Source organism: Erinaceus europaeus, chromosome 3 (genome assembly GCF_950295315.1).
Source record: "Erinaceus europaeus chromosome 3, mEriEur2.1, whole genome shotgun sequence".
In the NCBI taxonomy this organism is placed as follows: Eukaryota; Metazoa; Chordata; class Mammalia; order Eulipotyphla; family Erinaceidae; genus Erinaceus; species Erinaceus europaeus.
The window spans coordinates 42,870,967-42,886,232 of record NC_080164.1 but is presented as its reverse complement, the minus strand read 5'-3'; the positions used below and the strand labels follow the sequence as shown (position 1 = coordinate 42,886,232).

Sequence of the window (15,266 nt, the reverse complement as noted above, 5' to 3'; positions counted from 1 at the left end):
TGCAGGTATCTATCTTTCTCTCCCCCTCTCTGTCTTCCCCTCCTCCCTCCATTTCTCTCTGTCCTATCCAACAACGATGACTTCAACAACAGTAATAACTACAATAAAAATTTAAAAACAAGGGCAACAAAAAGGAAATAAATATTACAAAAACAAACAAACAAACAAAAAACTCAGGCAGGTCTAGGAGAGAGAATACTGGCTAGGCAAAATGACTTTAATTCCTAAGGTTCCGAAGTCCCAGGTTCAGTCCTTTGCACCACCATCAAGTCAGAGCGGAGCAGTGCTCTGGTCACTCTCTCTTACTTTCTCTCATTAAAATAAAATAATATATATATGTATATATATATATATATTTAAATCATTCAGGGTTGCAGTGAGGAGTAAATGAAGTCACACATATAAACTGCTTACTATAACACAGCACATGCGAGGAATGCTAGCTATGTACTTTTATTTATGACCATAATGGAAAACAATTTGTTCCTTAAGTATTTTTACCTCTCTCCTTTCAGGATCACACTGAGGAACACCTCCCTGTTCCTTCTGAAGTTGGTACAGCCCTGTGACTGGCTTTTGACAAGGAAACATCAGGGAAGTAATATCTGTCACTCCCACATAGGAGCTTTAAAAAAGACCCCATGAATTGGTGTTCTTGTGTCAGCTGTGCAGTGGCCACAGATGTGGAGGAAGCCTCATCAGGCTGTGTTCCTAAGCCTTCTGATTCCTGCTGGCAAGGCACAGTGCAGAGAGTTCATAAGTGAACTGTCTGTAGAAGCTTTTATAATAGGACATAAAATTTGAGAAGCTGGAATCAAGAACTTACGGCCTGAAAAGTCAAGAGTATCTTACTGTCTGGCTCTTCAGAGGGAAGTCTGCAGATCACTCGCCTTATCTAGTTTGACTAAAACAAGTGTTCCCATGTGGAACCAACGAGCTTGAGGGCCCAGAAATGTGATTAATTTAACTCAGAAGTACACAATCTATGCCACTTGAGTCAAATCCTACCTGCCACTATTTTTTTGTAGAGTTTTACTGAAATACAGTCATGTTCATCATTTATGAACTGCCTGTGGAAGCTTTTTTTAAAAAATTGTATTTTTATTTATTTATAAAAAGGAAACACTGACTAAACCATAGGATAAGAGGGGCACAATTTACACAATTCCCACCACCAGAACTCCGTATCTCACCCCTGTCCCGATAGCTTTCCTATTGTTTAACCTCTGAGAGTATGGACCCAGGGTCATTATGGGGTGCAGAAGGTGGGAGGTCTGGCTTCTGTAATTGCTTTCCGCTGTACAGCCTGTGGAAGTTTTTACAACAGATCTGAGTAGTTGGGATCAAGACCATATGACCTGAAAAGTCAAGAATATTTATATCTGGCTCTTCACAGTAAAGTTTTCAAATTATTTACTTCATCTGATTTGACTGATACAATAAAAATATAAGCTAGACCACACCTATGGACATCTAATCTTTGACAAAGGGGCTCAGACTATTCAATGGGGAAACCAGAGTCTCTTCAACAAACAGTGTTGTAAACAATGGGCTGAAACATGCAGAAGAATGAAACTGAACCACTGTATTTCACCAAATACAAAAGTAAATTCCAAGTGGATCAAGGACTTGGATGTTAGACCACACACTATCAGATACTTAGAGGAAAATATTGGCAGAACTCTTTTCCGCATACATTTTAAAGACATCTTCGATGAAACAAATCCAATTACAAAGAAGACCAAGGCAAGTATAAACCTATGGGACTACATCAAATTAAAAAGCTTCTTCACAGTGAAAGAAACCACTACCCAAACCAAGAGACCCCTCACAGAATGGGAGAAGATCTTTACATGCCATACATCAGACAAGAGTTTAATAACCAACATATATAAAGAGCTTGCCAAACTCAACAACAAAAAAGACAAATGACCCCATCCAAAAATGGGGAGAGGACATGGACAGAATATTCACCACAGAAGAGATCCAAAAGGCTGAGAAACACATGAAAAAATGCTCCAAGTCTCTGATTGTCAGAGAAATGCAAATAAAGACAAGGAGATACCACTTCACTCCTGTGAGAATGTCATACATCAGAAAAGGTAACAGCAGCAAATGCTGGAGAGGGTGTGGGGTCAAAGGAACCCTCCTACACTGCTGGTGGGAATGTCAATTGGTCCAACCTCTGTGGAGAACAGTCTGGAGAACTCTCAGAAGGCTAGAAATGGACCTACCCTATGACCCTGCAATTCCTCTCCTGGGGATATATCCTAAGGAACACAACATACCCATCCAAAAAGATCTGTGTACACATATGTTCTTGGCAGCACAATTTGTAATAGCCAAAACCTGGAAGCAACCCAGGTGTCCAACAACAGATGAGTGGCTGAGCAAGTTGTATATATACACACTGGAATACTACTCAGCTGTAAAAAATGGTGACTTCATTTTCAGCCAATCTTGGATGGACCTTGAAAAAATCATGTTGAGTGAAATAAGTCAGAAACAGAAGGATGAATATGGGATGATCTCACTCTCAGGCCGAAGTTGAAAAACAAGATCAGAAAACAAAACAAAACCACAAGCAGAACCTGTAATGGAATTGGCGTATCGCACCAAAGTAAAAGACTCTGGGGTGGGGGTAGGTGGGTGAGGAGAATACAGGTCCAAGAAGGATTCAGAGGACCTAGTGGGGGTTGTATTGTTATATGGGAAACTGGGGAATGTTATGCATGTATAAACTATTGTACTTACTGTTGAATGTAAACATTAATTCCCCAATTTAAAAAAAAAACATTTTAAAATAAAAAAAATAAGCTAGAATGAAGGGGGAAAAAATCCCTAACTGCTTATAAAATGTGATTTTATATTAGCTTTATGGCCTTAAGAAAGTTACTTAATATTTCTGTGGTCTTTTAGTTGCCCAGTGTGTAAAATGGGAGGAATAACAGTATTTACTTCATAAAGTGTTGTAATAATTGAATTCAATTTCCACATGCAAAACACTTGGAGCCAGGAAGTTTGGAATGGGAATGCTGAAAGAGTCAGAAGGATCAGGGTATAAACTGAGATATAAAGTAACTAAGGCAAGAGCCTAGCACATTGGAGTCATGCATTATTGTTCCAATGACAAAAAATAAAATTTATTTGAAATATAAATAGGAAACAATTATACATAACAGTATCACTAGTTATTCTTTACAATATTAAAAGGCAGGGTTTGAGAATATTTTCATACCATTCTGCTTTTAAATTTTTTTACCATGAACTTATACTAATTTTATCAGAAAAAGAAAATCAATGTTTTTACAAATGCTTAAAATTTGTCAGTATGTCATTTCATAAAACATCTTTTGTTGACATTCTACAAATGATAGCATCCAATAATGTCCCAATACTTTCTTCTTGAGAAGACAGTTTATATATCTGAAAAATTTTAAAAAAGGGCAAATTATGTCACATGCTGACATACTCATACACTAATTAGCATTATACAAACATGTATAAGTGAAAATTTCCTTTCAGTTGATGGAAGGAAAGCACAAATTTGTTTAAATTTGTGAAACAGACAGCAGTTCATCAATGTCAAAAGTTCATCAGTAGGTCAAAAGTTCACTTTAAAAGTATCTACTTAGAAATTAATTTCACAATAAATTAATCTATAATGTACTTTTTAGTGCAATATTTAATTTATTCTTTATAAAAGAGAATGCTTTTATCAACTAAATTTTAACATATATATATATATATATATATTTAAGACTTTTAATAATTAAGCACTCATTTATAGTTTATAGTGGTACCAGGGATTATACCTCAGAGCCTCAGGCTTGAAAGTTTTTTTGCTTAACTACTATGCTATCTTCCTGATTCCTAATTATATTTTATATAAACCTGCACCATCAACTCTATTTCTATAATTAAAAAAAATTATTTTTCAACTGATTTTAAATTAAACTTCTTTAAAAAGGGGAGGGGAGATAGAGAGGGCCAGGTGGTGACACATTCAGCAATACACACAGCAATGTACAAATACATTCAGCAATGTACAAAGACCTAGGTTCAAATCCGCAGTCTCTCCCTGTGGGGGAGAAGCTTCAAGAGTGGTTGAGCAGTGTGGTAGGTTTCTTTCTCTCTCTCTCTCTTTCAAAAACAAAAAGAAGGCTGGGGAGACAGCATAATAGCTATGCTAAAAATTTTCATGCCTGAGGCTCTGAGGTCCCAGCTTAAATCCACAGCTGCACTGAAAACCAGAGCTGAGCAGTACTCTGGGGAAAACCCCCCCCCCACAAAAACAAACAAACAAAACATTGGTGATAAATAGCTTAAACAGAGTTAACAAACCTTTTTGACTTCTGTAATATTTGTTATTTCAGGAAGATTTTTCAGAGGAACTTGATGACCCTCTACCTGAGATATAATGTATTCTTGATTTATTTGCTTTTCTCCCTCTTCAATATAAACAATTAGAATTGAAGTGTCATTTGCTGAGACCCCAAATTTCTTCAAAGCTTCTGAAATCTAAGGGAGGAAAATAGGCACTAAATGAGTAAAACCTATATCTGAAACATCTCCCCAGCTACCTTCTTCCTTATTTCCATAGCCTTCTTTGGTTATAGTTCCTTTCTTCCTTTCTTTTCTCTCTCTTTTATTTTATTTTCTTCTACCAGGATTATTGCTGGGACTCGGTGCCTACACAATGAATCTCTCTCTCCTAGCAGGCCCTCTCCCCACTTTTTGTCCTTCTGTTTTCCTCTATTTGATAGGACACAGAGAAGTTGAGGAGAAGCGGGAGATAAGGAGTCAGAAAGTCACCTGCAGGGGAAAAAGCTTCACAAGTGGTGAAATAGTTCTGCAGGTGTCTGTCTCTTTCCCTCCCTGTCTTCCACTTCCCTCTAGATTTCTGTCTTATCAAAATAAAGTTAAAATTTAAAAAGAAAAGAAAAAAGACACCTGCAGTATTTACCTCACAGTTCCTGTAGTTTCCCCCACTGCAAGTGAAGAGCAACAGCTTGAACCTGGGTCCTTCCGCACTGTAACATGTGCTCTTAACCAGGGGTGCCACCACCTGGCCTTGTCTTTCCTTTTTAATAATCACTTACTAACATCTAGCAGTTTTGCCTCTGAGCTGTACCTCATTCCTATGTGGGCAAGCCCAGATTTCTTGGCATGGCATATACACCTTCCCCCTACCTCCAACATCTCTCTTAACCACATACTCCTGCCTTCCAGCCAGTCTGGAGTATCTGGGGAATCCTGTCATAATATATATCCTATTGTCCTGTCTGTAGTACCTTTATCCTTCAAAGTCAAATGTCACTCCCTACTGTATCCTCCTCCCTACAGAATGTTCCCATAAATCTGAATTATTATTTCTATTATCTCATTTATTTTAGTGATTTGAACGTTGGTCTTGTTCACCTGCTTTCCTCAGAAACATGTCTATTTCTTCTGTTCCTCAACCTGTAACTGGATCAAGGACAATGGTAACAGGCACAATCTCAGCAGATTCTTACTGAAAGGAATAGTTTCTTGAATTCTATGTCCATGCATTTTCTTTCTTCTTTTTTTTTTTAGTGTTTTCTTTTCTCTTTTTAATTTATTGTTTACTATATTCATTTATTTATTGGATAAAGACAGCCAGAAAATGAGAGGGAAGAGGGTGGCAGAGAGGAAGAGAAACAGAGATACCTGCAGCACTGCTTCATCGCTTGTGAAGCCCTCCTCCCCCCGCAGGTGGTGGGGACTGGGGGCTTGAACCTGGGTCCTTGAGGGCTTAACCAGGTGTGCCACCACCCAGCCCCCCCCCCTCTTTTTTTTACTAGAGCACTGCTCAGCTCTTGCTTATGGTGGTGGGGGGGGGTTGAACCTGGGACTTCAGAGCCTCAGGCATGAGAGTCTCTTTATATAACCATTACACTATCTACTCCCACCCGTCCATGCATTTTCTAAAGTTTTCAAATATCTGTATTTTACATGCTGCAAGTTTCCTAACTTCTCTCTTGACTATGTTACTATTTGCCTACTAAAAGGCAGTGCTAAACTTCAACTCTCTGCCAGAGTTTTCTTTACTCTTACTTTACTTTATCACAAACAGGCTTATAGGAATTTAGCCTCAAACTGAATACTGAGGAGCACACATACTATTGTAACAAGATCAAGAGAAAGAGTAAATTCCATGTTAGTTACATTGTTATTTGGGGAAAGGTTGAAAATAATTTCAGTAGATAAAGTTCTTGTCTTCATTTTTCCCAGTTTGTAGAGATGAACTGCTTTATTTGCTGCAACAAGTATCTGAAATGGATCAACAATCTACCAAAGAGAACAAAAACAAAAGCATTCAAGAGAATTGAGAACATTTTGAAGATATATATCCAATCTCATGGTAGCTCTAGTTGTTGGTATGCTTCTAATTCTGCTTCTAAAAACCCCTTCTGTTTCATCTGGTTTAATCCCCCCTGCTTACACTGTATTCTATTTACATAACCAGTTAACTAAGCACCACCCTCCCTCCAGGGCACTGGTGGTTCAGTGGCAGAATTCTCGCCTTCTCTGCCCCCTCTCCTTGTCACACCCTGATTTGCACCAGTCACTTTTCACTCCACCCTCTCTATGTCACATCCTGTTTCCGCCCTACTTGGCAAGTATATATAGGATTGTGTTTTTAATTTAGTTTAGCTCGGCTTAGATTGTGCTGCGTTCCACGTGAATAAAGAGATTCTGCGTACAATCCAGCCATGAGTTCCTGGTCGTCTATCTCTGCTCGCAAAGCTAGTCCGACATAATGGCGCATGAAACAGGGACACAGCACCGACGTGGGACCTAACCCGCCCATCCCCCAGATAAGTAAACTTGCTACCCATCCGCCATGGGTTGCCTTTCTACTTATGAAGAGGTTTTCCAAAGCCTCTACTGCTTCATCATGAGACAGTTTCTCTGTCTCTGGAACATTTTGCTCTGGGCCACACTTTGGTTCCCTGACCAGGAACTTTGGTTTCTTGTGACCCTAATCATAGAGCTTGGGAGATGCATGGAGATTTCTCCTTGGACTTTCTGGACTCCCTCTCCCATGTTTCCCGAGGAAAAGGACTACATTTTGCTCTGGGCCACAATTTGGCTCTTCATGACCGTGATCATAGACCTTGGGATATGCATGAAGATTTCCCCTGGGGCTTTCTGGACTTCTTCTCCTGCTGAGAAGGACTACTCTAGTTTGAGGAGCATTCTCCAGTACCCTGGCAGTCCCCAAGAATGGAGACACGTGGTTAGTTCTACTCTCCTGATTCGATTCTTTCTTCGATGGGAAGACGCTTTTAAAAATGGGTGCCTGAAGCAATCCAGCAGGAACAGTCCGAAGCACCCTAAATGGAATTTCGAGGAGCTTTTTGGACTAGGACACCCTCCGGGGACTCATGATGCTACATGGTGAGATCTGGATAATCTGGTTCAAGCTGCGTTTTATAAGAGAGTGATTTGAATGACTGAATTTTTGTTTGACATTGACTTAAAAAAAAAAAAAATTCTGGACGCAGCCATGATTTCTAGAGACATCCAGAAACAATCCAAAAAATTGTTTTTTCCTCCTTTGATTTCTTTTTTTATGTCTTGGCACAAATCTGAAACGTTTAATCCTGAAAATGGTATGAGTTATGGGCGGGGCAGATAGTGCAATGATTATGTTAATGATTCTCAAGCCTGAGGCTTCTAACCGTGGTTCTTCTGTTTACCTTTCCACATTTTATTGTGTTTAAACTGTTTAAACAACCTTAAAAATCATACTAGAAAGGACTTCCAATTATAATGGAGTTATCAATTATAGTAAACTTTTAATCTGCTACAAGTTTTGTTTGACAAGTAAGTGAATTTCAGCTGTCAAGTCTTCATATGAAAAAGCATCTACTCAAATGGAATTCCTGGAAATCCATTTGGACCCGTTCTCTGACATCACCCACAAGATGGAATGACTACAACGTACCCCCGGAAACCAATGATGTGACCTGGCACGACCTGAAGAAACAGATTCACAGACTCTAAAGCTCACTCTCTACAGAAAAGCAGAATTCTGGTGGCTGACATTCCACATTGAGACACACGTGCAGCATTTCATCCCCTGGCATTTTCTTCCGTGGTCATCTACTTTGGACTGACACTTCCATTGAACTTACTGGTACACCTCTTAGACACTTTACACAACTTTACAGCAGTATCCCTTTACGCTGCTGGGTTTCTCAAAGACTGACTGCAGCCAGCTGCCTTGGGACTTTATAGGCCATGTCCCCCTCACCTGCAGGCTCTGTGCCCAGAGACAGGAAACCCCCCCTCCTTACTAGGTCATGCCCACAGAGGCAGGAAACGCCCTTTGAGGCAAGAGATGTCCACAGAGTCATGAAGCACCCCCAGAGGCAATAGATGCCCTCAGAGGCAAAAAAATGCTCTTTCGCCTGCTAGGCCTTGCTCTTTGAGGCAGGAAACGCCCCCCTCAGGCCTCCCCTTGGCATCACACTGGTTCTTGCTGCTCTCCTATTTTGTTCCTTCATGTCGTATGCCAGTTCTTTTGAAAACGCCTGTATGATATAGGTTTCTGTTCACCCCACACTCCTGATACTATGGCCATTAGTTAAAAAGAAAGGGGAAATTGTTGTATGCTTCTAATTCTGCTTCTAAAAACCCCTTCTGTTTCATTTGGTTTAATCCCCCCTGCTTAACACTGTACTCTATTTACATAACCACTGTTAACTAAGCACCACCCTCCCTCCAGGGCATTGGTGGTTCAGTAGTAGAATTCTCGCCTGCTCTGCCCCCTGATTTTCACCAGTCACTTTTCTCTCCACCCTCTCTACATCACATTCTGTTTACACCCTACTTGGCAAGTATATTAGTTTCAGTTTAGCTTAGCTTGGCTGAGATTGCGCTGCGTTCTGCATGAATAAAGAGATACTGTGTACAACCCAGCCATGAGTCCCTGGTTGTCTGTCTCCACTCGTGAAGCTAGTCCGACATCTAGTGTCAGACCATTTTACTTCAGCATAATGCCTATTAACTTTATTTTCAAAATTAATATTGCAAGAGTCTGGGTGTTCAGAAAACCAAAATTTTAAGTCCAACAACCTTAGATAAACATTTAAAAATATCAAATAACATTTATCAAGGTCTAATACTACGGGAAAGACTATATTCTAAACAGTGTGCCTATATTAAATTCCCTAGTTCTCAAAACTACCCTATGAAATTGTATTGTATATAAAAAAACCCCACAAACACACACACACACACACATACACACACACACAAAGAGGCAAAGAAAGCCTCAATTTGAATTCTGACTCTATCACTTACCTCGGAGGGAAGTCTGACAAATTTCTTAAAGTCTTGTCTGCTATGTAGAGAAGACCACAGTATTTATTCAGATGATTATAGTGGAGATTTGAGTGAGTAAGAATATGTAAAATAAGGCTGATTGCCATTTTTCTCAGTCATTTTATAAAAGTGGCAAAGCTGGGATTTAGTCCTATGAATATAATCCTACAGTGTATGAGCTTTCAAATTTTTTTTTAAATTTACATTTTGTACAAGATATACATGCAGTACTGGGGAAGAAACCTGAAGTCTCAGGCATTAGAGTCTGGTGCTCTCCTGTTGGCCTGGCTATCTCTAATGTGTGCCTTTTTTTTTTTAATTAACTATTTTTTAAAATTATCTTTTATTGGATAGAGGCAGCCAGAAATTGAGAGGAGGGAATTGGGTGGTAACGCAGCGGGTTAAGCACAGGTGGTACAAAGCCCAAGGACTGGTATAAGGATCCTGGTTCAAGCTCCTGGCTCCCCACCTGCAGGGGAGTCGCTTCACAGGCAGTGAGGCAGATCTGCAGGTGTCTATCTTTCTCTCCCCCTCTCTGTCTTCCCCTCCTCTCTCCATTTCTCTCTGTCCTATCCAACAACAATGACATCAATAACAACAATAACTACAACAATAAAAAAACAAAGGCAACAAAAGGGAATAAATAAGTAAATAAAATTTAAAAAATACTAAAAAGAAAAAAAAGAAATTGAGAGGAAAGGGGGGTGATAGATAGGGAGAGAGACAGAAAGACACCCGCAACACTGCTTTACCACTTGCAAAGCTTTCCTTCTGTAGGTGGGGACCAGGAGCTCAAACCTGGGTCCTTGCACAGTGTAACACGTGCACTCAACCAGGTGCGCCACTGCCCAGTCCCTCTAATGTGTGCTCTTAACCATTATGATAAGCCTCCTATGCAGAGACTTTCTAGTTAAGATGGAGGTCCAAGAATTTCCCATCCATCAGTTAGACCATAACATTTCACATCTCCTATGTAAGGTCTAGCACTTTAGCTTCTATTCACTAGTAAATTCAATGTTGGGATCAGACGGCAGTGCACCCAGTTAAATGTGTATATTACAGTGTGCAAGGACACAGCTTCAAGTCTCCGATCCCCAACTACAGGTGGGAAGCTTCATGAGTAGTGAAGCAGTGGTGCAAGTGTCTCTCTCTCCCTTCTCCCTCTTGGTTTCTCTCTGTCTCTATCCAACAAACAAATAAAATAAATTCAACATTAGCCATATCTGATTTCCACCCTACAGTTTGAACAAGAACTTTTTACCCGAAGATGACAATTTTAGGTTGACCTATAATATCATGAGAAAGTAATGTGTATATATATTAATAGATTTTTATTTATTTATTTATTATTGGAGAGAGAGAAAAAAATTAAGAGGGGAAGGGAAGACAGATAAGGAGAGAAACAGACACCTGCAGCCCTGCCTCACCACTTGTGAAGCTTTCCCCCTGCAGGTGGGAACCAGGGGCTTGAACCCGGGTCCTTGTGCACTGTGTGTGCTTAACCAGGTGTGCCACCTGGCCCCAGAAAGTAATATATTTTTAAGTGTCCCACAGGCCTCATTCTCACTGAGTACTTACCACTGTAGGGTTTATTAATGCGCCATCAATGGCACCTTCCATAGCCTTTTTCCTCAAGTCTCCAGCATTCTTCACATCTCTGAATAATAGCAGGGTCACCTTGCATTCAGGAAACAGGTCTAGCTGATGTGTTAACTGCATTTCAAATATAAGCAGGATTCTACTAGGCAAAACCAAAAAGGATTTATTTAAAAGTTAATATTACGATTCATAACAAATATCCAGGCTAATAATACAAGCAAGTCGCTTCAGTAATAAAGTTCAGATGGAGGGCCAAGCATTTCCCCTTTGTCAATGTCTGCAACCTAGAATGGTTAAGCTAGGACAATCTACCCTCAAAGCACACACAGCGTCCTTAGTAAATGCCTTTCTGATTCTGACGAGTTGTTTCTAGTTCCTTTACCTAACTTCTGAGAAAGGCTCAAGGTTGCTCCTGGCACTCTGGTTGCACAGATGAAGCCAATTCTGATTCATGACTGTGAGACAATTTCCTCAGCAGACAACTAGGAGCTGAAGTCCAGGAATTGTTCAAATCACAGGTTACTTATGGTTTGTAACAAAAATATCACTCAGGTGCACCCAGTAGAATGCACACATCACCATGATCAAGGGCCTGGGCTCAAGCCCCGGTCCTAACTGCAGTGTCATAAGTGGTGAAGCAGTATTGCAGGTGTTTTCCTGTCCCCCACCCCCTCTCAATTTCTCTTTGTCTCTATCAAAAAAAAAATTTTTTTTTTTAGATTGTATGTATATATATATATATTTTTTAATTTTTTATTTAAGAAAGGATTAATGAACAAAAACATCTCAGCAACAAAGTCCCATAACCTAGATATACACCAGTTTCTGTGAGAGAGAGCTTATGTGCACACGTATCCATAAACTACTGCAAAATATATACCTGAAAGCAGAAGTACACTAGAGTTTGCAGTGAGTACCTCCCTAACACTTCCTCTCCACTATTCCAAGCTTGGGATCCATGATTGCTCAACAAATTGTTTGGCTTCATATGTTAACTCTCTTTTCAATCACCAGGTTCCAGATGCCACCAGGATGCTGGCCAGGCTTCCCTGGATTGAAAAAAATTTTTTAAAAAAAGGAAAAAAGATAAAAGGAAAATAACTATTAATAGTAATCACAAGGGGCCAATAATAATATGTACTGTCCTTTTTTAAAAAAAAAAAGATTTTGTTTATTTTGTATATAAAAAGAGACACTGAAAGAGAAGGGGGACATACGGAGAAAGCCAGATACCTGCAGCACTGTTTCACCTACTGCTCATAAAGCTTCTCACCTGCAGACTGGCAGCTTGAACCAGGGGCTTTTCGAATGGTAACATGCACACAGGATGTGCACCACCATCCAGTCCCAGGCCCTTTTTCTTAGACGCAAGTTTAACAAGGACAGGACAGAGGAGTTGGGAAATGGCTCATTTGGTAGAATCTGCAAGCCCCTGACCACATGGGAGCACTTACCTACAGAGAGGAAAGTTTCACAAGTGGTAGAGTAGTGTCTCTCACCTCTCAGTTTTTCCCACTCTGTCTCTGACCATCTAAAAAAAGAAAAAAAAAAAGTGTCAGGAGGAAAGGGATCATGCAGGCCCAGACCACAGTGGCAAGGAAAAAACAAACAAAAAGAAAGTACAGAGAATATACAAAGACATAAAAGTAGCAGAAAATGGGAACCGGGTGGTGGTAGTGCAGTGGGTTAAGCGCCTAGGTGGTGCAAAGCCCAAGGACCGGGTTAAGGATCCTGGTTCAAGTACTCGACTCCCCACCTGCAGGGGAGTCGCTTCACGGGCGATGAAGCAGGTCTGCAGGTGTCTTATCTTTCTCTCCCCCTCTGTCTTTCCCTCCTCTCTCCATTTCTCTGTCTTATCCAACAACGACGACATCAATAACAACAACAATAAAAACTACAACAATAAAACAAGGGCGACAAAGGGGAATAAATAAATATTTTTTTAAAGTAGAAGAAAATACAGCTGAATAAAAAGATATAACAGGGAGGCAGTAGCGCAGCGGGTTAAAAGCACGTGGCGCGAAGCGCCAGGTCTGGCGTTAAGGATTCCGGTTTGAGCCTGGACTCCCCACCTGCAGGGAATTCGCTTCACGGGAGGTGAAGCAGGTCTGCAGGTGTCGATCTTTCTTTACTCCTCTCTGTCTTCCCCTCCTCTCTCCATTTCTCTCTGTCCTATCCAATAACTACAACAATAAAATAACAAGGGCAACAAAAGGGAATAAATAATAATAATAATAAAGATATAACCTACAACATATACTTGATGGAAAAGCTCAGTATTTAAAAAAAAAGTGATCTTCAAAACAAAATTATTTTATTATAAGAGCAACATTCCAGTACATGTGGTGCTAAAGACCATACTTGGATTCTCAAGCATGCAAGTCCTGTCCTCTACTAGCTGAACTCTTTCTTCCAGCCAATCCAATTCTTGTTGATATAAGTAGGTGAAGTCTTATCAATCACACTTTTTAAATATTTTGAAGTGGGGAGGGGGGTAGAGACAATTACTTCTTTTTTTTTTGTCTCCAGGGTATCACTGGGGACTGGTGACTGCACTAAGAATCCACTGCTCCTAATGGCCATCTTTTTTCCATTGTTGTTACTGGATAGAACAGAGAGGAAGCGAGAGGAGGGTAAGACAGAGAGCGGGAGAGAAATATAGACAGCTGCAGACTTGCTTCACCTCTTGTTAAGCAACCCCCTGTATGTGGGGAGCCAAGAGCCCCAACCAGGATACGAGATTCTTGTGGTTCACACTATGTGTGCTTAACCTGGGCCCCAGACAGTTATTTCCTATATGGACATTGTCGGTGCTTCACCACTCCTGGATGAAGGCCCTCCCACCCCTACCAGATAAAGACAATAATGAAGACGCAAGGAAAGGTTGAAAGATAGCACAGATACTAAGCTTCCTCCAGTACACTAGAGGCTGGGCTGGAACCTGGGTCATGCATATGGCAAAACAATACACTATCCAAATAGGCTATTTTTGATGGCCCAAGGGAAGGTTTATTAAGGGGACACTGGGAACAAACCAAAGTTCCTGTAGTGGAAAAAGATGATGGTTTGGGTGAGGGTGAAATACACTGATATCTAGCTTGGGAAAGATGTACCCTGTGATAACAAAAATCCTGTAAGTCAACATTTCCTCAATAAAGTGATACTGAAATTGAAAGAAAGAATTCTGAGAATCCACTTCTTTCCCCTCCCCATCCCTACCACCTCTCATCTACAGCAGTGGCTTCCTTAGAGTTATTTTCCACAACTACAGCTCTGGAACTATAATCTAGACTCCACCTAGCGAGATGATATTTTCAACATGTAAATCAGGCAAAAGGAAGGTGGCACTTTGAACGCCGTGTTGGGAAGCACGAGGTCTTGAGTTCCATCCCTGGCATTGCATGTGCCAGAGTGATGCTCTGATTCTCTCTCGTTAGTAAATAAATTTCAACAAGCAAAATGTAAAATCAGATCTTGGCCTTCCATTATGCATTTGCATAACCATTGTACTATCTCCCCAGTCTTTTTTTTTTTTGGTAACAGAACACTGCTCGGCTCAGGATTTTGATGTGTGGGGACTGAACCTGGGACCTCAGAGCCTCAGACATAACAGTCCTTGTGCATAGCTATTATGCACTCTCCCATGCCCCCACACACTCATTCATTTACTCAGATGCATTCATTGAGCCCTTACTGTGAGCTACACATAGATCCTGTATGTCTGGCAACTCAGACGCATCCTCTCTCCCACCCCGTGTCCCCACTGCTCGAAGCACCGCGCGCCCAGGCAAAGGTCTGCTCCCCTGCCGCCGCGCTGCCTGCCATCCCGTGGGGGGGGGGGGTCTCACCCCTGACTCCCGGGGCGCCAGGTCCCTGTACACCGGCTCTTCTCAGCTCCTGACAGCCTCGGTGAATCTGCTGTACTGTACAGGTTCTCTGTGTCCTCGCTAAGCTGCATTTGAGGGGAGAGACTACTACATCTAGCATTTCCGCTCCTGCGGAAAATGCCAGGTCTGGGTAAGCATTGGACGGACAGACACGGGTGCTGGGAATCACAGGAGTCATTTCATAAAAACATGGCCGCGTTCCTCACCGAGCCCGGGAGCCCGCCAGTTCGCCTTCCGCCCTCCGTTTACACCAGTCTGGGTCAGCCGCGCGGCAGGTGATCAACTCGGACCCGCGCTCCAGTCCCAGGTCGGTGTCAGATCTCCCCCAGGAAGCGAAACCATCAACTTCCGGAAGACCGGCCGCACGCGCCTCCTTATTTTGGTCTACCTCCATCCGCCACAACTTTCCAGATCCCCGCAAGA

General features: G+C 41.3%; 2 protein-coding genes across 7 annotated transcripts in view; both read right to left on the bottom strand.

The window, feature by feature from the left end:
- Positions 1 to 11,055, bottom strand: part of LOC103114079 (putative N-acetyltransferase 8B) — a 62,191-nt gene extending 51,136 nt beyond the window's left edge. The window contains exon 1 of one of the 2 annotated variants that reach the window (XM_060187095.1): positions 10,936 to 11,055. The gene's annotated coding sequence lies outside the window, so the exon portion shown is untranslated. Of the gene's footprint in view, positions 1 to 4,344; positions 4,465 to 10,935 lie in introns of those variants that run through there. The other variant, XM_060187094.1, reaches the window with a different exon arrangement.
- Positions 3,116 to 15,237, bottom strand: TPRKB (TP53RK binding protein). Of its 5 annotated transcripts, none has more exons than XM_060187086.1 (6): positions 15,050 to 15,237; positions 12,417 to 12,487; positions 10,936 to 11,099; positions 6,190 to 6,312; positions 4,345 to 4,521; positions 3,116 to 3,426 (listed from the first exon to the last, which is right to left on the bottom strand). In XM_060187086.1, exons 1-6 carry the CDS (start codon positions 15,235 to 15,237, stop codon positions 3,340 to 3,342), a joined length of 810 nt encoding a protein of 269 aa, XP_060043069.1. In that variant the 3' UTR covers positions 3,116 to 3,339. The 5 variants fall into 5 exon arrangements, with proteins under 5 accessions (XP_060043069.1, XP_060043070.1, XP_060043071.1 ...); XM_060187087.1 differs by having other exon boundaries at positions 10,936 to 11,098; positions 12,456 to 12,487; positions 15,050 to 15,189; XM_060187088.1 differs by having other exon boundaries at positions 10,936 to 11,095; positions 12,456 to 12,487; positions 15,050 to 15,189.
- Positions 15,238 to 15,266: the final 29 nt, after the last annotated feature.

What these genes read in the sequence shown, in the direction of transcription:
- TPRKB (XM_060187086.1), bottom strand. Translation starts at nt 15,237, where the DNA reads ATGGAGGTAGACCAAAATAAGGAGGCGCGTGCGGCCGGTCTTCCGGAA. An exon ending in CTGGCGGGCTCCCGGGCTCG is followed by an intron (nt 12,488 to 15,049) that starts GTGAGGAACGCG and finishes TTCTTTTTTTAG; the next exon opens with ATGGTCAGAGACAGAGTGGG. An exon ending in ATATTACAGAAGTCAAAAAG is followed by an intron (nt 3,427 to 4,344) that starts GTTTGTTAACTC and finishes AAAATTTTTCAG; the next exon opens with ATATATAAACTGTCTTCTCA.